The sequence below is a fragment of the Acomys minous genome, assembly GCF_964271855.1.
Source record: "Acomys minous genome assembly, chromosome: 8".
Classification (NCBI taxonomy): Eukaryota; Metazoa; Chordata; class Mammalia; order Rodentia; family Muridae; genus Acomys; species Acomys minous.
This window is the reverse complement of record NC_140489.1, coordinates 8,757,073-8,780,445: the sequence shown is the minus strand read 5'-3', so window position 1 is coordinate 8,780,445 and position 23,373 is coordinate 8,757,073. Positions and strand designations below refer to the sequence as shown.

Genomic DNA, 23,373 nt, shown 5'->3' with positions numbered 1-23,373 from the left:
TAGCTTGCATTGGGTGCTCTGGAATTCTGTTTAAAAGTTTACCTTATTTATTATTGGGAGAATCACAAGTGTGCCTTATTGTTCAGGTAAAAGCCAGAGGGCAGCCTTGTGGGGTCCCTCCTTCTACCTTTAAGTAGGTTCCAGGGATCAATTCAGGTTGCTAGGGTTGCACAGAAATTATTTTACCCCCTGAGCCACCTTGTTTTTACATAGCTTTTGTGCAGTGCATTGAAATTCAGTTTTGTTTTACTTTTTAAAGTTAAGCCAGAAATGATGGCGCAGACCTCTAATCCCAGTACTTAGGAGGTAGAGTTAGCCAACTCTGGGAGTTGGAGGCCAGCCTGGTACATAGCAAGTTCCAGGACAGCCAGCGATACGTAATAGAGAGACCCTGTCTCAAAAAAAAATTAATATTTTTATGGGGAGGTGAGGGTGGAAGTGTAGCTCAGGCTAGCCTTGAACTCACGTAGAACCTGAGCTGCTTCTCCATTTCCCACATTCTGGGATTACAGTTGTGACTCCCACGTCTAATTTATGCAGTGCTGAGGATCTGTTCTGGGGCTTGAAGTACTTAGAGCAGGCACACCACCACCTGATAGATCTCCAGTCCCTTGGGTTTTGTTTGTTTTTTGAAACAGTGTATCACTATGCAGCCCTGATGGGCCTTGAATTCACAGAGTCTACCTGCCTCTGCCTCCATACATGGCAAGTCCCTCTGGGTTGTTTGTTTGTTTGTTTGTTTTCTTCTATTTTTCTGTTTTGAGTTTTTTGAGATTGGGTCTTCCTATGAGGCGTAGACTGCCCTAAAAATCATGACACTCCTCCTGTCTCAGCCTCCTAGGATTGCAGGCATGTGCCACAATATTCAGCTCTTAGTTTTTACAGTGGTGCAACAGGCCTGACATGTGCTGTGTGAGCCTCTGGGCAGCCTAGTGGTAGAGGAAAAGTCAGACACTTTGAAGCTGTAACTCCTGAAAGGCATGCTGTCCTCTGAGCCGGTTGCTTTGCCTCTAACAGTATTGGTCTGACCTCTTAACTCCATGGGAAGGTGTATTAGGAGTGGGGAGTTGTGGAAAGTACTGAGGTGCCTGTTATGGCTGTTGAAATGTGTTTCTTGTTCCCCGACCAGTACCTTGAAGTGCTTAGACAGTGAGTGAGGGCAGCCTGCTGTCTGCCCGTGTGAGTGTCCGCATGGGCACGCCAAGAGAATGGGCACCACTGCGCTTTCCCCCGTCTTCCCCTGAGCCCGATCCATACCCTTCCTCTGGCACATGGCCACCCACATACTGCTAAGCCCTTCCAGGCATATTTGTAGCTTGAAACAATTCACTTTTAAGGTCTTAAATATCAATAAAAATGTGTGCGTCCAATATTTTGATTAACGAACCTAACAATTTTTTAATGTAGGCTATTAAATTCCACAGTAAAACTCTTCCTCTGGGGTTTCCTGTCAGAAGCATTTGCAAGTGCTGGACTTGCTGGTCAGGGCAGCGTGGGTGAGGCTGCTGGCCACAGGGGCCCCTCAGCTTTAGGGAGAAGTGCATCTTACGGAGCTTGTTCTGGGTAGTTAGGAGTTGGCCAACCCTCCATGCTGTTCCTTAGCACACTAGCATCTCTGCTGCTAAAGACTCAGTCACCTGTTAGCAGAAGCACGTCACTTATGCCACTCCTTTCTTACATGGCAGTGTGCCTCCCTCGTCACATGAGTTGGCAAATGTGACTGAGAAAAACAAGTTAAAGCAACAAATTGAGGTGGCTTCTTGTTGTTGTTGTTGGAGACAGGGTCTCTCTGTGTAGCCTTGGCTGTCCTGGACTCACTTTATAGACCAGCCTGGCCTCGAACTCACAGAGATCCCACTGCCTCTGCCTCCCTGAGTGCAGGTATGCACCACCACAATTGGCCTGGTTTTCAGTCTTACCAGTTATTGATTCCTTCTCTGCCTGGAAATTTAGAAAGGCCATATTAAGTGCCGTACTGTCCTGTCATTGAGTATTGATGGGTGAGAGTGTCTTAGAAATGCCTGATGACTAAGATGCTGTAGACTGTTGCTAGAGGCAGAATGCCTGTTTTCTAAGGGAAAATAGAAGTAAGGAAACAGGTGTCCATCTTTAGGAGAATAGTTCAGTACTAGCTCAACCTTGTGACTCTTGTTTAGTGCTTCCTTTGCATAAGAAGTGGGTCAGTGGTGGAGTGTCTCCCTCCCTGCTCAGCACTCCATCCCCAGCCCTGAGGGGGCAAGAAAAAGAAAAAAATGTTCTTTGGTGAAAACTGGGTTATAAGCAACATATACAGAAGGAAGCGCAGTTATTTACAGATTGTCCCCAAGCCTCATCTCCACAAGTGCTGGTCTGACTCTCTAACAAGCCCTTTGTACAACGTGCTGAGTTGCCAGCATGCTGCCAAGTCCTGGCAAGAGGTGTGTGTGCTCCAGGGCCGCCTGCTCCTCGCCGGCCGGGAGCTCCAGCCCACCCTGTCCAGAGGCCACATCAGTACTCAAGGACTATAATGCTCTAAAATGTCTTCACCCCAGATGTCTTTTGGTTTGCCTAATAAAAGATAGCATTTAAGGTTATATGAGTTAAATGGTGTCTCTTAGTGGGACCGGCTTCTTCATTCTACTTAGGGAAATTAAGATGGTCCTTAATGCTTTCTGAGGCCCACTTAAGAGTTGCTCTTAGGATTTTTAGAGTGGTTTTGCCTTGTCCAAAATTGCAACATGTGAAGATTAGGAAGTACTAATCCTCTAACTACTTTTCAATTCAGGTGTTTAAGGATAATTGCTGCAGGAGAGAGATTCTGGCCCTTCAGATCTACTGTCGGAATGAAGGCAGAGGCTGTGCAGAACAGCTGGCTCTGGGGCATCTGCTGGTAAGCACCAATAGCAGCAGTCGGCCTGGCCAGGGAGACACAACGCCATTAGCTGTAGTGCTGTGTTTATTCTCTAAAACAAAACCATGCAAGAAAGTGTCCAGTCCTAAGACACACAGTATCACTTGTCATGATGCCAGTGAATTTCAAGTACTTCAAGTAAAGAAATTGGAATTGGGCTTTAATTTTCTTCCTTTCTTTCTTTCTTTCTTTCTTTCTTTCTTTCTTTCTTTCTTTTTAAGATTTATTATGTATACAGTGCACATTAGATCACATTATAGATGGTTGTGAGCCACCATGTGGTTGTTGACAATTGAATTCAGGACTTCTGGAAGAACAGTCAGTGATCTTACCACTAAGCTATCTCTCCAGCCCCCGGGTTTTAATTTTCAAAGGCACTATAGAACTTCATTTCTACCATAATATTTCACATAATTTAAGGTTGTTGTTTTTTTAAAATTTGTGTATCTTATTCAGAGTGGATAATTGAATTAGAATAAATAAAAGGTTGGGGTGTGTGTGTATGTGATATTTTTGTGGAAGGAGAGGTTGACACAGGTTTTACTGTATAGTTCACATGTGGGGGGGGGGTGTAGCTTTTGACACTGGGTCTGGCTGTATAGTTCAGGCTAGCTGTGAACTCAGGGTCCTCTGCTTCAGCCCATTCTTCTAGGATTCCAGGTCTAAATTGCCCCATCTTGCTAAAATAGTTCCTACCAGACACCCCCGACTCCCCGACCTGGTAACAGATATCAAGCACATGGTCCCTTCCACATGTGCTGAGAAAATACAAGGTGCACACAGTGAGTCTGTGTCTCTCGTGCTTGCCACTCTGTTGCACAGAACTGTCCCAGCAGCAGGGTCACAGCGTCCTACAGGACCTCATTATAAGGCAGTTACAGTCTGCCATTTCACACTTACACTTTCTGCCAGTTGAAAACTTTGTTTTGTTCTACAGGTGCACCTAAAAAACGAATGCCAGTTTGAGGAACTTCCCTGTCTGCGTGCTGACTGCAAAGAAAAAGTATTGAGAAAAGACTTGCGGGATCATGTGGAAAAGGCCTGTAAATACCGAGAGGCCACATGCAATCACTGCAAGAGCCAAGTCCCCATGATCACGCTGCAGGTGCGACACTGCCCGCTCCGCCCCTTCTGCTCAGCTCAGGTGCACTTCCTCTGCAGAGAGAGAGGCGGGACTAAATAGCAGGTTTCATCTAACTTTATTTCAGAGCAAAGCTGTATTTGTTTTTGCCTATTTTGATTTATATGATTAACATTTTCCATTGCCTTGATTGACTCATTTGAGATGTCAAAAAAAATGAAGAATGATGATTCAGAAAAAGGTAGAATTTGTAACTTGTCCCAAAGAATAGCATCAGATTTTGATGGAGTGCTTATCTTCTCACAGCTGTGTGGCACAGCCACCACTCACAACAGGCTCCCTGTCCTGCCGTGTCGAAGGCAGCTGTCTGTCTTGGAGAGAGATGAGGATAAAAATGTCCTCCTGCCTCGTTGTTCCGGCACAGTCTGTTCTGTGTATGTAGTGGAATCATCATTTCTGTGTGAAAGATGGAAGAGGCGAAGAGGGTAGAGGACCAGCTCCAAAAGCAGCCATTTATTGAGTAAACATTGGTTGTGTGCCTACTGTGTGCTGTGCCATTTCAGGATATGCTAAGAGGAGATTGAGGACGTGTCAGGAGAGCTGGGGAGCTAAGCAGGTGTGGGCTTCTCTTGGTAGTGATGCTGAGGTCATCAGATGGGGACTGTGGGAATATAGCCAGGGCTCCAGAGCCATTGCTGAGTGTCTGGTGTCTGTCCTGGGACATGTCATGGCCACAGTGTAGGAGAGTCTCCTGCCCTGTGCAACAGGTGTGTTCTGCTCTGCTGTCTCAGCTTCCACTCCCGTCATCAGCCAGGCCTGAGTCTGGGCCTCACTTTATCTGAAATCTTTCTTCTTTTAGGATGTATCATAGATATTTCCAGTTACTAAGAGCTTCCCCTGTGGGAAATAGCATTAGAATGTGTTATAATTGAGCAGTGTCGCCACTAACAGCTTACAGTGAGTGAGGCACTCACACAACGAGTAGCCGTTCAGGTGCACGCATGCTATTCCACTGCTGTCAGAGTTACACTTTGCTGCTTGCAGAAATCAATTATTTGCCGAGTAGAATCAAGTAATTAATTTTCATTTGAGAAAAAAACTGAAAACATGTCAGTTAAGCCTCACATAAGTAGCTGCCTCTGAACACCATGCAAAGCTGTAAGAGTCAGGTGCATGCTTAACTACAGGCTGACAGCCAAGGGGACAACTTGATGTTTCTATCTTCAGTCGCTGTCTGAGAAAGGAGAGCCAGGTGCACAGTTAGGTTCTGTAGTGTGGAAAGTACTGAGGCCGCAGTGTGTGCAAAACAGCAGTGAGAAGAGTCAGTCCGTGTGGTGGGACTGGTGCTTGGTTCACTTGGGTTTATACTGGCAGCCACAGAGGGAAGGAAAAGACTTGGACCTGGCAGGTAGCTTGAGATCTGAATTTCCCACAGAAATGACTGGTCATTGTAAATCTCTGGCGACCTTTGTGATGAGAACTAGCTGTAGGCTGCGTAACAGTGATGCTGGAATGTTCTTGTTGCTTTCATTTTGTTTATGTTACTCAGGACTGAACTCAGAACCATCCTCAGAGCCCATTTTTTAAAAAGACTTATTTATTTTATTTATTGCAAATGAGTGCTTTATCTGTAGAAGAGGGTATCAGATTATATTATAGATGGTTGTGAGCCACTATATGGTTGCTGGGAATTGAACTCAGGATCTCTGAAAGAGCAGGCGACACTCTTAACCACTGAGCCGTCTCTCCAGCCCCCAGAGCCCATTTTTAAATTTTTTTATTTTAAGGCAGCGTATGACTGTCCTTGAAATCACCGACTCATCCAGGCTGGCCTTACATTTTGCATCCTCCTCCCTTGGCTTCCTAAGTAGCTGAAGTCATCAGCATGTGGCAACATCATGGCCTTTTGTTTCATTTTTGTTTTGAAATAGCCTTTTTTGTTTGTTGTTTGTTTGGTTTGGTTTGGTTTGGTTTTTCAAGACAAGGTTTCTCTGTGTAGCCTTGGCTGTCCTAGACTCATTTTGTAGACCAGGCTGGTCTCAAATTCACAGCGATCCATCTGCCTCTGCCTCCCAAGAGCTGGGATTAGAGGTGTGCGCCACTATGCCTGGCCTTTTTTTTTTTTTAATAATTTATTTATTTTATGTGCATTGATATTTTGCCTGCATGTATGTCTGTATAAAAGTGTCAGATCTGAGAGTTACAGACAGGTGTGAGCTGCCATATATGTGCTGGGAATCCAGCCCAGGTCCTCTGGAAGAGTAGCCAGTGCCCTTAATCGCTGAGCCACCTCTCTAGCCCCGAAATACACTTAAAAAGCCTGGCTGGACTTAAATTCACTGCATACCTGAGGATGACCATGGACTTGTGGTCTTCCTGCCATCACCTCCTAAGTACTGGCATTCTGGGTATGTGCCGCCACTACCTGCCTGTATTAAGACGTATGTTGCTTTCTCCTCTGGTTTCTAACCCTTTGCACCCATACTGAGAACTTAAGCCAGGCAAGCCCTCTACCTATCAGCTGTGTCTCTAGCCACAGCAGTGGCTTTAATCAGCCTGTATGTTTCTCTACATAACTCGGGAGTCCCGTGACTTTGCCTCTGGGCCTCCTTCCATTCTAGTTAATGCCAGGATTGCACGCCAAATATTTCTTATTTTTCAGCTCTAACACACTTAATCTCTCAGCTGTGAAATACACAGTACTACAGATTAGACCTGTAACACACTGCATAGCCAGCAGTACATTACTGCAAGTGTCTAGTGCAGGACCAAACTACATATAGTTCCTGTAGCAAATTGTATTTTAATAAAATCTGAAAACAGTCAGACATGGTGGCGCACACCTTTAATCCCAGCACTTGGGAGGTAGAGGCAGGTGGATCTCTGTAAGTTCGAGGCCAGCCTGGTCTACAAAGAGAGTTCCAGGACAACCAGGGCTCTTATACAGAGAAACTCGGTCTTGAAAAACAAAAACCAAAAAAACCCAAAAACAACAACAACAAAAGAAAACAAGCAAAAAAAATCTGAAAACAACCCAAATGAAACCTATTTTGTTAAGCACACATAAATGTGTTATAAAACTTTTACATGAAAGGCAGAAATACAACATTCAGAATGGTTTGAGTAGTTACTTGATGGAAGAACAGAGAAGGTGGGAAATGTTGATCATGTGCAGCACATATGCAGTCAAATCTGCACTTATGCCAGGCCTGGGAGTGTGCACCTACAGTCCAGCACTCAAGAGGCAGAGCAGAGGTTCAAAGCTACACTGTTTTCTAGGTAACCACTATGAGTATATCAAGTTTTTGTTTTGTTTGTGACAGAGTCTCATTATATAGCCCCAGCTGGCCTAGAACTTGCTATGTAGATTAGGCCTACCTCAAACTCACAGAAATCTGCCTGTATTTCTTAAGTGCTGGGATTAAAGATGTGCCATGTGCTTGCCTGGCCCAAGTTTTTGTTGGTGTTTTCTTGTTGTTTTTTTTTTTTGGGGGGGGGGGTTGGGAGTTTTTTGTTTGTTTGTTTGTTTTTGTTTTTTGTCTTTCAAGACAGGGTTTCTCTGTGTAGCCCTTGATCATCCTGGACTTGCTTTGTAGACCAGGCTGACCTCAGACTCACCGTGATCTGCCTGCCTCTGCCTCCCAAGTGCTGGGATTAAAGGCGTGCACCACCACTGCCCGGCTTTGTTTGTGTTTTCAATGGTGCATGCTTTCCTTCGGCTGTTACAACGCAGTATCACCAGACATCACATGGCAGGTTATGGCCATCCATAGCTCCCTCTGCTGGCTTCCGTAGGTACCTGGCACACATGTGGTGTGCAAGCATCTATACAAACAAATACTCATCCACTCATTAAATAAAATATATTTTAAAAAGTAGAAACCAGAAACCAAGGTGTTGGCAAGGCCATGTTCCCACCAGCTCTGAGAGAGTATGTTCTTTTCCTAGACTCTCTGGGTTGCCATCCACCCTTGGCTAGTAGCTGCACAGCTCGTACTCTGTCTCTGTGTTTAGGTTGGTGCTCCCAAGTCCTTGCTTCTAAGGATGCCAGTCATGAAACTTCGTCCTAATTCATGACAGCTGCAAAGAGCCAGATCCAATAAGGTCTTACTCAAAGCTTCTGAGTGTACATGAACAGCATTGTAGGTTGACACTGTTCAGTCACTTCTATGGGGTAAAGCCTTGGGCAGGCAATTCAAGAATCATGAAAAGAAACATTCATGATTAGTAAGAGGAACTGAGTTGCAGGACAACACACACACACACACACACACACACACACACACACACACACACACACCCTATCCATTAGATTATTGTAGGTTTTTTTAATGTAATAGGATTGATAAAGTAAAGGAATATGCTTCCTTATGATAATGAGATTCCAAACTGAGGTCAGGTTTTTGAAGGGCAATTTGGCAACAATTCCTCAAAATCTAACTTAGAACAAGGGCATCCTTTGATGCTTTTTAAATCTTCTAGATATTCTCACATAAGCCGGGTGGGGTGGCACACACCTTTAATTCTAGCTCTTTGGAGGCAGAGGTAGATGTATCTCTGTGAGTTCAAGGCCAGCCTGGTCTACAGAGTGAGTTCCAGGACACCCAGGCTACACAGAGAAGCCATGCCTCCAAAAACCAAAAGGAAAAAAAAAAAGCATACTGCCTCTTCTGTCCCACTAACCTCCAAGTCAGCCTGCCCAGCCCCCTTCGCCAGCCCTGCCAGACCCTCCCCACCCCCACCCCCATGCCATCCTGGTCTCCCCTCCACCGTGCTTATGTTGATGAGTCATCAGGCAAGTGCCCAGCCCAGCGAGTGAAGACAGGAGTGTACTGGTTGCAGAGCTGACAGGGCCCCCCACCCCGTGGTTCTGTGTTTCAGAGGCCCCACTCTTCTCTGTAGACTTGTGCCCTGGGCTCTAGGGAGGGTGGTCTGATTCTCATCATACTTGGTTTACAGATGTGAGAGGTATCAGAGGAGCAAGGCTCGTTTCTAGGGTTTCTCTCTGAAATGAACAGAATGCCTTGACTTTGTGGTACTTGTAACCTCTGGGTCCATGCAAACCCCACATGATGGGGTTCTTATATAGGCTATCCCTTGAGGGAAGCCTGTGATTAAGCGCTCCCTGTTCAGCCCTTCCGGTCAGTAGGGAATGGTAGTGGACTTGCTCACCAGGTACTCTGGAGGACTCTGAGACCCTGCTCTGCAAATGCAGGGTGCACACCCAGAAGGCCCAGGCTCTCACAGTTCCAACAGGATTGAGCTGGTACCCTCCCAGGTCAGTGTTCCGTAAAACATGTACTTCCCGTGTATGGGCCACTGTCCTTGGCCCTGGCCCTGCCTAGTTAGACTGAGACTGGAACAAAGGCCACCACCCATTCATCCACCTAGAGACAGATGCCACTGAAAGCCAAAGGAACTGGAAAACCTACTGAGTCCCTGAAGTGTCCTGGGGCCTCGGAAGAACTGCTGAGCATCCTTGCCCAGCGGCAGCCGCTGTACTGGCACTTCTGCCTCTGCCTTCGCCTTTAGTGTGGGATTCATGGTGCTTTCCTGGGCCCTTGGGTGTGATGTCCTCTAAGAAGTTCTTGCCCTTGGCTTGTTTTTGGACAGGTGCCACTGGCATTGAGATTAGCCGGGCCTATCCATCCTCTGCAGACCTAAAGATCATACTATTTCAGTAGGGCCTAGACGGAACTTTATCTGTACTTGTATGCTAAAGATAATCCAGGTACGAGTTCAGGACAGTCCAGTAAGCCATGCCGTGCTCATCTATTAGAGGGGTGTCCTGTCCAGATTCCAAGTTGAAAGGCTAGAGGAAAAATCTGAGCATGGGCCTGTGACCAACCCCACATTGCGTATAGGGCTCTTGACCTGGGATCTGCTGGGGAGGGCGCCACCAGCAGTGTTCACAGGTTCCCTCTGACCTCTCAAGGCCCCAGACACTCCCTTGTCTGCTGAGTACAACGTGGGCTAAGCTTCCTTCATGTCTACATTGGAGAGCTGACAGGCATTGCCAGCATAGGCTTTGGTTTTCCAGAGTTGACATACCTCCTTTTTTTTGTAGAAACATGAAGACACTGATTGTCCCTGTGTGGTGGTGTCCTGCCCTCATAAGTGCAGTGTCCAGACTCTGCTGAGGAGTGAGGTAAGGCACAGCCAGGGCCCAGTCAGGAGCCCTGTGACATTGGGTCCAGTGTGCTACAGTCTCGGGCATCTAGAGTGTTGAGGGTTGAGTATGATAACGTGTGTAACAAAAAAGACAAAACTGAGAGGAAGTTTTTAGAAGTCAGAAGCAAACAGCCCAAAGCTACAAAAAGGTAAATTGAGGATTGAAAATATTAAGAATTGAAAAAATGTGAATACTTTATCTGTAAATGTAAGTAAAGGTGATGCTTTGTTTTTGAAGTACTGTTTTTAAATCTACAAAACAAGAATTTCTGTAAGATTTTCTCAGAAAAGTGAATTTAGGCCTTCTAGAATCGTTTGACCACCTCATGTACGGGGGCAGTGATAGATAGATGCACAGTGCATGCTGAGTAAAGGGACTTGTGCAGTTTACATTATCCCTAAGGGCACACGTGAGGAGTCCAGTGACCACGCTACACCCTGCCCAGGTACCTTTTTTTTTTTTTAAGGCTTTTCGACACAGGGTTTCTCTGTGTAGCTTTGGCTGTCCTGGAGTTACTTTGTAGGCCAGGCTGGCCTTGAACTCACAGAGGTCCGCCTGCCTCTGCCTCCCAAGCACTGGGATTAAAGACATGTAGATTTTTATCGCTGATTTCATTTGATCTGTCCATCTGGATACTATATGGAAAACTCCAGGGATTTTGAATATTTTTACATGTGAGCTGACCAGCCCCATGGTTACTTAGTACTCAAAGCTCTGACCTTTAGAGCCTGCTCGCTAGAGTCTTCTCCAGCAGCCTGGGATGCAAGCTGGTATGGAGTAGGAGGGCTAGTGTGGGCCTAGTGCTGGGGAGACCACGAGAGCCCTGCTCACCTAGGTACATCTTCCAGGACAGTGGTGGATAAGGTTGCTGTCAGGCCTCTGGGCCCCCATATGTGCCTCAGGAAGGACATGTGTAAAGTACAACTAAATACCCACACCAGACACTGGAAGAGTCTCTGTTAAAGTCGAAATATGGAGATTCTCACTGCTGAAATGATTCCCTGAAGTTATAACCCTCACTTCCATTCTGTCTGCTCAGAGCTCTGAATTAAGATGAAAATTTGCCTCTTGGTTACTTTTCTTTTAAAATAAAAATTTAAACCGCATTTTCTCTTGGTTTCTCATGAAGGGAGCTGTGGGGCTGTGCATTAGTCTCCTGCTGTTCTGACGTTCCTGTACAATCCTCAGGGTTCTTAGTGTACTGATAATAAAACCAGGTTAGGAAAAGGTAGGACAGTGAGGTTATAGTAGAAACAGCATGTCAGAGCAGCATGCCCTGGTTGTAGCATTAGAAGTGTTAGCTGGTCATGTCTGTAATTATGAACCCTGGCCTTGAAAGACTACCAGACAAAGTTTTAAACAGACTTTGTGAAGAACAGTTTCTGTGTGCAGGGCCATGCTGATCTGCCCATAATTTAAACCCCTGTTGGTATTTCATTGTCATCCTGGCTGGATTTTGGGAAACTAGGGTGCTAATCTTTATGACTGTCCAGCTACCAGGCCCTTTTCTGTATGATTGGTGGTGGTAGGGGCCTCAAAGCCCATGCCAGGTTGCCTTTCTTCCGAGCTGTGTAAAAGGGTCAGTGAACAGAGGGAAAATGGATCCCTGTCTGCCCCTCAGTCCTAAGTACCAAGCATAGAGAATAACCACCGTGGTCCTCGTAGACTGAGGAAAAATCCTACGCTACACAAACCTGCACCTCCCCATATCGACACAGATGGCACAGCTGTGAGCTGTGAGAAGGCGGCAGGCACACAGGAAGTGCGTTCCAGCCCACAGCGACACAAGGCTGTCCTTAGCATACATCTTTTTAGTTCCCTTGTCTCTTGCTTGAGGCATCCTAGAGCTAAACAAGAGGCTGTTTTCTCTCAGGATAGCATAGATTTTTCTAGGCACTCTTAATTTTTCCTTTATCCGCTGAGGAGACAGCATAAGATTCTTGTTAGAATGGCGGCAGGAATCTTTGAACAGCTTATGAACCTCTGAACATGCAGGAAAAGCCTCTTCAGTGAAGCAGTAACTACCTCCAGCCACCTCAAGTGTTAGTAGTAATGGTTCCGTGTGTGCGCTTGCTTTGAAAATGGGTTTATTTTTGTGTACTGTACAGTAGGTGTGTGACCCAGTTGCATCCCAAATGCTTTCTGATTTTTTTGTGTTTCATACAGTTTTTGTTAACAGTCTTTAAGTGTGCATTTCAGTTTTGTTTTGTTTTTTTCCCTTTTCTATTTTTAACTCTGGCACTTCAGACGGCATGTCACAGTTTGAACAATTTGTTCTAAAAAAAATTTGGAAGTTTAAGAACTGTTACAGTAAATGTATTCATGTATATTGGTGTGTATATGTGTATACTTGTGATGAAACTGTATTTTACTGCCTGAAGTCCAGCAAGCAGTTGATGCGTACACACCTGCTGCTGATAAACAGCCTTTTTAGCAGTACAGCCTGGATGCTTTCTGTGCCCTGATATGTTTGAACATTTTCATGCAGATGTTTGTGTCACAACTCACGTCTCTTTCCCGTTGCAGTTGAGTGCACACTTGTCAGAGTGTGTCAATGCCCCCAGCACCTGTAGTTTTAAGCGCTATGGCTGCGTTTTTCAGGTCAGTATCCAACATTTGTCCTTCCCAGTTACTGACATTCTGCCATTGAAGAAAGTTCTCTTAATATTTTAACATTTGAGTTCTCACTCTTTTTAGTCTTTGTCATGAAACCAAATCACCCTGCTGTATGGGTGAAAAAGCTGCACATGCAGCAGGTGTGGTGCTCACTTACTAGGCCTGGGTGTTCTGAGGCTCAGGCAGAACAACACGGCCGTCAGAAGAACTGCTACCCCAAACAGCTCCGCACAGTGAGAGCGCAGTGACAGCTGTGGAGTTTCTGTGGCTGTTTGAACTGTTTATTACCGAGTATGAGCGACAGTTAAACTGGGTGTAGTTTTGGCATTGCTTGTCAGCCCTTAGCTGAAAAGAATCACACATGGGTGTCCATAATGCTTTGTTTACACATGTGTGCCGACTGACCCCTGCCCAGGTTGGATTTGACTGAGCAAAGCCTGTAGAAAATCTACATCCTGGGAAACAGTGTTAGCGTTAGAAACCTGCATCTGTTCTGTTTATTTTTTTTTAAACATTCCTGAGATTGCTAGTAAGTTAGGATTGAGTTTTCATTCAAATATATATCCTAATATTTATCTACCGAAAGGCAAAATATGATACAAAGTGTATGTTTAGTTTCACGTATGTCGCTGGTGCCTGCTATGGGTCAGTACAGAGGCAGGGAGCTGCACTGTAGCATTTTTTTCTGAGAAGAGGAAAAGCTGAAAATAAGAGTGAAGCTCTCCCTTGCTCTAGCGTAGGAGGCGCTGCACCTCCCTTCTGTGTCGTGCGTAGTGCCGTCATCCTCTGTGTGTGTACGTATGTATGCTGATGAGGAGCCAAGCTCAGATCAGCATATAGAGAGACCCTATGTACAGAGTACATGTTTTGGAGATCATGAAAATGTTTTTTCTGATTTTTTTTTTTAATTTTCTGGTATCAAAACAAATTATATTCTCATGCTAACTGTGTCCTTGAAAAGTACTATTTAATGTGCTTGCTCTTGGCTGGAATGGTCTGCATCTTATGTACTCTGTAGATTGTTTATGTTTTGTATGTAAATTTCTCAGCACACTCACCCTGGTGAGGCGGTGCCTTTTTGGATACAATGCTGTACCATAGTTCACTGGGCAGCTGTAGCAGCAACTGGCTGTAGCTGTGGGTTCCAGAACATTCTCTCTGATTACCTTCATGAAAATGATTTGTAAAGGAACAGGATGAGTTTCAAGTTTAGCTCCCTCACTTTACTAGTATGAAACCTGGGTGAGAAGAACTTGAGGAAGGAGGGCCGTGACTTGAAGTTAGCGCTGCAGCATCTCCGTGCTCTTGCTGCGCTCGCTGCACTGTAGCCTCGGAGGCCCCGATGGAGAGCCCCTGGGATTCCTTCATGTGCAGTGCTGCTTCTAGAGTTATATGTTAGGTTTTCTGTCCTTTGGGTGGAGCGATTGGTTTAGTGTCACCCATCGTTGCTCTTGCAGGGCACAAACCAGCAGATCAAGGCCCATGAGGCCAGCTCCGCGGTTCAGCACGTCAACCTGCTGAAGGAGTGGAGCAACTCCCTGGAGAAGAAGGTAGGCACACATGGGTCTCTTAGCTTTTGCCGGGTTCTGTGGTTCTTCAGACTATTTAACGAGTAAATGTAATTTGTAACTCTCAATGGTCTTTGAATGAAAGGCCCAACATGAAGAGATTGCCAGTAGAGTCGTAGAGTCGGTTCTGTTCTGGAATCTTGAGCTTCTCTGTTTACTTCTGTTTAGCTGACAAGCAACGTTCAATGCCCACTTTCCCTTTCCTTTTCTCTTTAACCACTTGGAAGGTTATCTTAGTGCCGATTTAGGACAAAGATTGTTCCAACTTCCATACTCTAGTCCTTAGCTCCATGGTCTTGTGAAAAGCAGCCACCCCTCAGGTGAGCATGCTCCATGCTGCTCTGGCCCTGATCATACTGGCTGGCTCCTCACAGAGCAAGTTGGCCAGTCCCCATGTGTCACATGATCTACAGCTATGTCTTTTCTAAGACCCAGATAGGAAGGTATTTACCTTCGTCCTGTGCTTGCAGTTGTTTCTCCTGGTGGCTGCACTAACTGCTGTGAGCCTGGAGCAAGGGTCTTCCAGTTAGTGCGCCCTCTCACACCATGTGTTCCGTGTGTTCACCCCACAGCAGGGCTGTGTCTCCATGAGGAAAGAGTGACAGGAGAAATGGTTATGGGCTCACACTCACTGGAGGTCAGTTATGCTGGATTAAAAACTTAAAACAGAATAGCACCAAGAACTGATAGAGCCGGGCACGCCTTCAACCTCAGCACTCGGGAGGCAGAGGCGGGCACATTTCTTTGCGATTGAGGCCAGCCTGGTCTACAGATCGAGTTCCAGGCCGGCCAGGGCTACACAGAGAAGCCCTGTCTTGAAGGCTCTTCCTTTTTTTTTTTTTTAAAAGATCTATTTATTTATTTTATGTATACTGTCTTCATGCACACCAGAAGAGGGTACCAGACCTCATTATGGGTGGTTGTGAGCCACCATCTGGTTGCTAGGAATTGAACTCAGGACCTCTAGAAGAACAGCCAGTGCTCTTAACCACTGAGCCATCTCTCCAGCCCCCTTACTTACTTAGTTTTAACCTAGGTGTTGTGGCACATACTTGTAATCCCAGCCCTATGGAAGTGGAGGGAGAGAAGGTCAGAAGTTCAGGGTCATCTTTAACAACATACAAGTTCAAGACCTGCCTAGGCTCCTTGAGACCCTGTCTCAAAAGAAAAAAAGAGGGCGGGTCATGGTGGCGCACACCTTTAATCCCAGCACTCTGGAGGCAGAGGCAGTTGGATCTGTTCAAGGCCAGCCTGATCTAGGACAGTCAAGATAACACCTAGACACTCCGTCTGGAAAAACAAAAACAAAAGAAAAAAAGAATTAGTTTTTTGTTTTGTTCATTTGTCCGTTTTATTCACTGCACTTTAACAGCAACACAGGCAGACATTTAGTGTCTCTGAGGTATGTGCTGGCTGTTCACTACAGCAGCCCAGGAAGTGCTGAGACAAAAGGATGTTGTACAGCTGTGGAGGCCGGCCCCTGTCTGCACTGACTGGAGAGTGAGAAGGCTGTTTCTGGAACACGCCTGTCTGCTCCCTCCGTGTGGTCACTTGAGAGCCAAATGAAGTGGTCGTATGCAGACACTCCACAGCTATGCTCTCTAACAGAAGAGTGATTCGTAGTCAAATAAGGGAAGAAATGGAGACCAGTTGTCACGGTGCATGTCACTGTTAGTTACTTCTGCTCAACTAAGACCTGATTGCTGCAGGGCGATTGGTATTTTTAGAAATATCAATGAGCTCCTTGTTAAACATGGTGTCTCCACTTGGGGTGAGGATAGGAAGAACCTGGGGACTCAGGCTGGCTTTGCTGGATGGGGATGTTGGAGCAGTAACTTCAGCAGAGTTTTGTAAGCCTGCTGTTGCCCTTCTGCGTTAGTGCAGGTTGGCACTGCAGGAGCTTATGGCCTTACACAGCGGGAACAAAGCTGGTCTGCTGTGTCTTGAAAAGTAAAGGCATGTTTGCCTATGAGACATGCAAGTTTTGTCTGTTCCAGTTGTTTTCTTTCTATTTTGGTTGATTTGGTGGTTTTGCTTACTTGTTTGATTGTGGTTTGGTTTGATTTTTTCAAGACAGGGTTTCTCTGTCCTGGAACTCACTCTGTAGACCAGGCTGGTCTTGAACTCAGAGATCCACCTGCCTCCCAAGTACTAGGATTAAAGGTGTGTTCCACCATACCTGACTAACTACCTGAGTTTTTGCATCAGGATCTCTTTGGGTGTGTGAGGAGTTAATGGGCTGGTCCAGGGGTGAGATAAAGTGCCTATGTAACTTCAGCCCAGCCACCCTCCTCGTGTTTGGGGATACAGCACTAGTGGGTGAGGTCACTGCAGCGTGTGAGATCACACTCATTGGGCTGTGGTTTGCTTCTTTTTTTTTTTTTCTTGGAGACAAGGTTTCTCTGTGTAGCTTTAACTGTCCTGGTCTCACTTTGTAGACCAGGCTGTCCTCGAACTCACAGCGATCTACCTGCCTCTGCCTCCCAAGTGCTGGGATTAAAGGTGTGCGCCTCCACTGCCCGGCTGTGGTTTGCTTTTTAAAAATTGACAGATAGTGGTTGTGATGTTTGGGTGTGGGCATATTAGGAAACAATTAAAACAAGCCAGTTGATAGGCCTATACATTGCCTCACATTTTTTAAAATGGTGTGAACATTTCAAATCTGTTCTCAGCTGTTTGGTGGCTTGTTACATTGTTAACAGTTACCACCATCTTGCCCAGGAGAACTTAGAAGCAGAGTCTCCCTTAGCTTCTAGCTTCAACGTTTCAGTTGTGAAAACAAGCAGTATCTGTCTTTTTTTTTTTTTTAAGATTTTATTAATTTATTTTATGTATGAGTGCTCCATCTGCATGTACACATGTATCCCAGAAGAGGGCATCAGATTCCAGTATAGATGGTTGTGAGCCACCATGTGGTTGCTGGGCATTGAACTTAGGACCTCTGGAAGAGAAGCCAGTGTGCTGAGCCATCTCTCCACCCCCTTAAAAAATACTCTCTTTTTTTGTTTTTCGAGACAGGGTCTCTCTGTGTAGCCTTGGCTGTCCTAGACTCACTTTGTAGACCAGGCTGGCCTCGAACTCACAGTGATCCACCTGCCTCTGCCTCCCAAGTGCTGGGATTAAAGGCGTGCGCCACTACCGCCTGGCCAAGCAGTATCTGTCTTGCTATGCCTGTGTCAGCTAGGAGACTAGCTTTTTATTATTATTTTATATCAAATAGAAAAACAGAGCAGAAAATACCAAGCACATTGTGTTTTTAGAGCAGGTATGATTCTGTGGGGCCCGTTTTTCAGATATATACTCAGGGTTTGCACAAGCTGGGTAAATACAAAACTGTTTCTTATTTTGTGTCCTGGCCAGAATTTGGAAGCTACACTGGTAAAAGATTTGTTTTCAGTGAGCACTTCAAAACTAGTCCTGAAAAAAAAAGGGAAACAAACAAACAAACAAACAAACTAGTCCTGTGTTCTGATATTCAGTCACCTGCCCTGGACCCAGCTCCCTGCCAGCTCTCCACAATTCCCCTCTTGTGTGGAGAGATTTTTCTCCTGGGCTCCTTTTAAGAAACCAATAGAAGGGCTGGAGAGACGGCTCAGAGGTTAAACACACTGGCTGCTTTTCCAGAGGTCCTGAGTTCAGTTCCCAGTAACCACAAGGTGGCTCATGGCCATCTATAATGTGATCTGGTGCCCTCTTCTGGTGTGCAGATGTACTTGCAGGCAGAGCACTGTATACATAATAATAAATAAATAAATCTTTTTTAAAAATGAAGCCAACAGCCGGGCGTGGTGGCGCATGCCTTTAATCCTAGCACTCGGGAGGCAGAGGCGGGCGGATCACTGTGAGTTCGAGGCCAGCCTGGTCGACAAAGTGAGTCCAGGACAGCCAAGGCTACAGAGAGACCCTGTCTCGAAAAACCAAAAAAAAAAAAAAAAAAAAAAAAAATGAAGCCAACAGAAAGCTTACATTGTGAAAATTCAATTACTATCATTATTGTTAATTAATACCAAATCACTTTTTGTTAAATTAATTGAAGAATTTATTTTTCAGGTTTCCTTGCTTCAGAATGAAAGTGTTGAGAAAAACAAGAGCATACAAAGTTTGCACAATCAGATATGTAGCTTTGAAATTGAAATCGAGAGACAAAAGGAAATGCTTCGAAACAATGAATCCAAAATCCTTCACTTGCAGGTGAGCAGCCCGCATGCCACCAGGAGTCACTCTCTGAGGTGAACATTCAGGGGCAACTTGGGTTGGCACGGTCCTGCCGAGGAGTCTGACCCAAACCCCGCTTCTGTGTGTTCAACCCCTGGAGCAAAGTAAAGCTTGAAGCCCTTGTTTTAAAACTTAGCTGTTTTGCATGGGGGGTAGCTCCGTGGTAGTGCGCTTATCTAATTGGTGCAGGGCCCTAGGTTTCGTCCCCACCACTGCAGAGAAGGAGGAGGTTAAAGTCTGCTTTCATCGCCCTGCATTGGGAGTACACATTGTCCATAAGCCCTGGGGGCCAAGTTTCACTTCCTGAAGTGAAATCAAGCCAAGTACTTTGTTCTGAGTTTTTGACACATATATGTCCAACTTTATTTCACCATAATAATTCAGAGAGGCCCCCAAACCAACAAATACATACACTTCTGCAGGACTGGAGAGACACATCCGTGATTGAGAGCACTTGCTACTCTTGCTGAGGACTGAGGTTTGATTCCCAGAAGCACATAGGTGACTACATAGGTGACTCACAGCTGTCTGTAACTCTGATGCCCTCTCCTGTCCTCCATGGGCAGTGCATGCATGTGCTGCTGAGGGTGTTTTAAGGAAGTCGAATTGAGATCTATCTATGCATTTTGCTGGCTCAGGAAGTGTTGATGTTATTACACCTGTTCTTTTGGATAGGCAAGGTGCATCTGCCACATGTGCACGAGATCACAAGCTGGTCTTCAGTTCCTGGTCTCCTTCCAGCATGTGGATTCTAGAGAGTGAACCTGGGTCTTCAGACTTAGCTTAGTAGCACTTGAACCTGCTGAGTCAGCTTGCCAGCCTAATAGAATTTTAAAGAACAGCTAAGTGTGGTGGTTGGTGCTTGCCTTTGATCCAGCACGTGGGAGGCAGGAGGATCTGTGAGGACCCAGGTTCAAGTCGCAGCACCTGCATGGCGGCTTACAACTGTCTGTGATTCCTGTTCCCAGGAACCCAGCACCATCACACATGCAAGCAAAACACTAATGCACATAAGATAAAAACGAATCATTTAAAATAAATTGTAGTCTGCTTAGAGATTGCAAGGCTAACCTGGGCAATTTAATTATATCCTGTCTCAAAATAAAACTAAAAAAGGCTGAGTATATAGCTCAATGGTAGTGTCTTTGCCTAGCATGCCAGAACCCTGCAAGGGATATTAGGGGGAAAAAAAGAAAAGAGTGCTTGTGAAACAGCTCAGTGGGGAGAGGTAGTGTCACTGAGCCTGACAGCTTGAGTTCAGTCCCCAGAACCCATGGTAAAAGGAGACCATTGACTCCTGTGTGTGCGGTGGGACGCGTACTTACCTACACACACACTGAGAGAAGGCAGGCAGGCCCCGTAGCACATGTCTGTAGTCCTAGCTGCTTGAAAGGCTGAGGTGGAAGGATCTCTTGAGTCTGAACCACAGCATAGTGTGATTCCTGCCGCAAGAGAGGGGAAATAAGAACAAGTCAGCTGAGTGACGACTTTATCTACACTTGCTGCTGCCAGCTGCTGAATGAACCAGTGACGCGTGCGGCAGGGCTCAGGTCAGCAGCCACAGGCCACATGCAACACCACCTTGCTCACTCTCCAGGCTTACAGGCTTGTATGGCCAGGGCCTAGTGACCTAAAGATGACAAGGGCAAAGGAGAGTCACTGCAACTCTGAAGTTGAAGTGCGTACAGCTAGCTGTTCATCTGAGTCCTGAGAAACAGGCCTGAGCCAGGATTGTTTATTCTAAGAGACTGCTGCTTCCCAGCTCCTGACCTCGTAGTTAAACTCTGCACCTGCACTTAGGCTGGGCCTTTATAGAAACACTGAGTGGCTGAGTCTTCACCACGACACTCTAGGCATTAAACTCATTTGTTCTTCGCAAAGAAGGCTTGACACAGACCTGCATTCTGCTTTGAAGGTTGTTATGCAAGTGAAAGGTCTGTCTGAAAAAAAAATCTAGCTGAAGTCCCTTGCTGGGATGCAACTTAGAAGTTGTTTGGGGAGCCCGTTGTGTGGAGCATGCACCTGCACACAGAGTATGGGCTGACAAGTGTGAGGCAGTGTCCCCTGGCCAGTGCAGTGCTCTCATCCCCTCCTGTGCATGTCACTAGCTGTTGAGGAGGAGCAGCTCACAGCTTCCTCCTTGGTCCTCTAAGTAACCAAACACCGCCTCTCACACCACAGTCAGGCTTTTCTTTCTCCTCTTCCTCCTGCTCCTCCTGCTCCTCCTCCTCCTCCTCCTCTTCCTCCTCCTCTTCTTCTTCTTTTTTTGAGACAAAGTTTCTCTGTGTAGTCTTGGCTGTCCTAGGCTCACTTTGTAGACCAGGCTGGCCTCCAACTCACAGCGATCCGCCTGCCTCTGTCTCCCAAGTGCTGGCATTGAAGGCGTGCGCCACCACGCCCGGCTAGGCTTTTCTTTCTTAACAATACCCCTAATAGCTTTGCTTTATGGGGATAGTTCATTCAAGAACCTCAAGGCTGTGGGTGTTTGTTAAAGTCAGTACAATTGACCCTTAGAAAACAGTTCTTGTGGAGCCAAATATTCTCCTGATTATACATTCTTGTTTAAATAGAGACATGGAGCTGAAAAGATAGCTAAGCTCACAGCCACAAATACAGAAACATCTACATAGCAGGTTTTTGGAAGACCGAGGATATTATCTATGCTATAGAGGGGGTTATATGTGCATATGTATGTACATATGTGTGCCCTGAGGATACAAGAAGATGTCAAGGATGCTGGTCTGTCACTCTGCCTTCTTCCTTTGAGATAGGGTCTCTCAGTAAATGGGAGCTGAGCTGGTGGCCAGAAAGCCCTGCGCACCTCCTTGCTCTACTCCCTGCAAAGCTGGTTTACAGGCACACACACTGCCGTCTCCAGCCTTTCGCATGGGTGCTGGAGATTGGCATTTGTGTCCTAGTGTTGTCACCTGCTGAGCCATCTTCTTGGCCCCTTGTCATTCTTCTTACTTATCAGCGTCAAATCTCCTGGGGAAAACAGGCGCGCACATTATTAGCCTTTTCCTCTGTAGCGAGGGAATCCAGACCTGCCTTGTTTGTTCCTTCCTGGTTAGTCATAGCCAACTAAGATACGAAACCCAGAATTTCAAATATAGACTTCCAAAAGAAGAAGTGAAGACAGTAGGCTGTCCTTGGGGCTGTCCCCTGAGCACTCTGCGTGACCAGCGGCTCCAGAGATCCTCTGCTGCCTCTGGAGCGCGTGTAGATTCTTCTCATGAATGGCAAATCCTCAGCTCCTTGACTCCATCACAGGGAGCAGACAAGCTGGAGCGTGAGACTCTCCCCACTACTACACAGGAACACACACAGCCCTTACACACCCATCCAGAGCACAAGTCTCTGTTCCTAGGTCCCTATAGGAGGTTCCCATAGAAAGGTTTTCTGAATTACTTCAATTAAGACAGTGCAGAACCGGGCCTTGCTGTTGGCAGGCCCTGTGTCAGGACATACGTCCTGGTGCCCCTGAGTGCAGAACCTACTGTCATTAGCCAACACTTAACCTCTTTCTAGGCTTGAGGACCCACAGCAAGCCTTCTCTGGCCACTAATGCTTGGGGTCTCAGGTAAAGACAGGATGGATGGAGCTCTTTGTTTCCATGGGAACAGTTCTAGGGTCCCCTCTGAAGTCACAGGACAGAAGCAGCATTTCTGTCCTGAGCCAGGCAGCAGGACAGGCAGACAGACCAGATCGTTGTGATGACAGGACTCCATTATCCTAAACTGTGATGGATTGGAGCCAAGAGTCTGGTGCCCTGAGAATCCTCCCTAATCAGCAGGCGAGGCGTTGGCCTCGGTCCCATCTCCTCTGCTCCAGGGGAGTATGTGGGTGGAGGGTGTGAGGCCTGTGGCAATCTGGTGAGATATTTATAAGGAGGATAGGGAGATGACACTGTGAGGATGAGGTCAAGGTCACAGCCAGGGTTCTGAAAAGAGAGCTGATGGTATTGACAGGATGCCTGGATGCAGACATGTGACAAACAGGCAGTTGGCCATCCAGAAATGGCCCCAGGTGGGGAGGCTGTGTAGGAGTTCTGGCAGGAAGAGGAAGAATTGCTCTGGGCCATGTGCACACCTGCAGTGTTGGCTATTGTCCCCTTTCATCTGATCCAGCCAGGCCTTCTCCTGGTGATTGGAAGCAAGCGCCGCAGGCTGGGTTTGCTGACACATCTGAGGTCCTTGGCATGAGATGGTTGTGGTCTGACTGCTCCTACTTCATCTGTGTTCTGCACTAGTCCTTATCCCCAGGGACTCCAGGAGGCTGACGGGTGCACAGGGGCTGATGGCTCCAGCGTATGTTTAGGTGACAGCACTGCATGCTCAGCGTTCTGACTGGCTTTTATCCTTAACCCCTTTGGTCTGGAAGCGAGTGATAGACAGCCAAGCAGAGAAACTGAAAGAACTCGACAAGGAGATCCGCCCCTTCCGGCAGAACTGGGAGGAAGCAGACAGCATGAAGAGCAGTGTGGAGTCCCTCCAAAACCGTGTGACTGAGCTGGAAAGTGTGGACAAGAGTGCAGGGCAGGTGGCTCGCAACACAGGTGAGGGCAGCTGCGCCCAGTGGCATGCCACAGCACCAGTAGCCATGGGAGTGGAATTCAGGCCCAGCATGTGCTGCCCTACAACAGTCGCTTCAGGCAGAGGCGGTGCATGCTGAAAGTCCTGGGGGGGGGGATGTGTCCCTCCGCACCAGAGGGGCTGGACTGCAGGTGAACTGCAGGACTTAAGGATGTCAGGACCTGTTGGTCAACATGCCCCTGACACACTCTGAAGTTCCAGGGACGGGGCAGACCAGGTGGGGACATGGGCAGCCGAGC

General features: G+C 46.6%; 1 protein-coding gene across 6 annotated transcripts in view; it reads left to right on the top strand.

The window, feature by feature from the left end:
• Window positions 1–23,373, top strand: part of TRAF3 (TNF receptor associated factor 3) — a 97,971-nt gene that overhangs the window by 68,383 nt on the left and 6,215 nt on the right. For all 6 annotated transcript variants that reach the window (XM_084793502.1, XM_084793503.1, XM_084793498.1 and 3 more), the window contains 7 exons: window positions 2,765–2,869; window positions 3,828–3,995; window positions 10,039–10,119; window positions 12,670–12,744; window positions 14,217–14,309; window positions 18,378–18,518; window positions 22,923–23,097. In XM_084793502.1, the coding sequence (XP_084649628.1) occupies window positions 2,765–2,869; window positions 3,828–3,995; window positions 10,039–10,119; window positions 12,670–12,744; window positions 14,217–14,309; window positions 18,378–18,518; window positions 22,923–23,097 (838 nt within the window). The remainder of the gene's footprint in view (window positions 1–2,764; window positions 2,870–3,827; window positions 3,996–10,038; window positions 10,120–12,669; window positions 12,745–14,216; window positions 14,310–18,377; window positions 18,519–22,922; window positions 23,098–23,373) is intronic.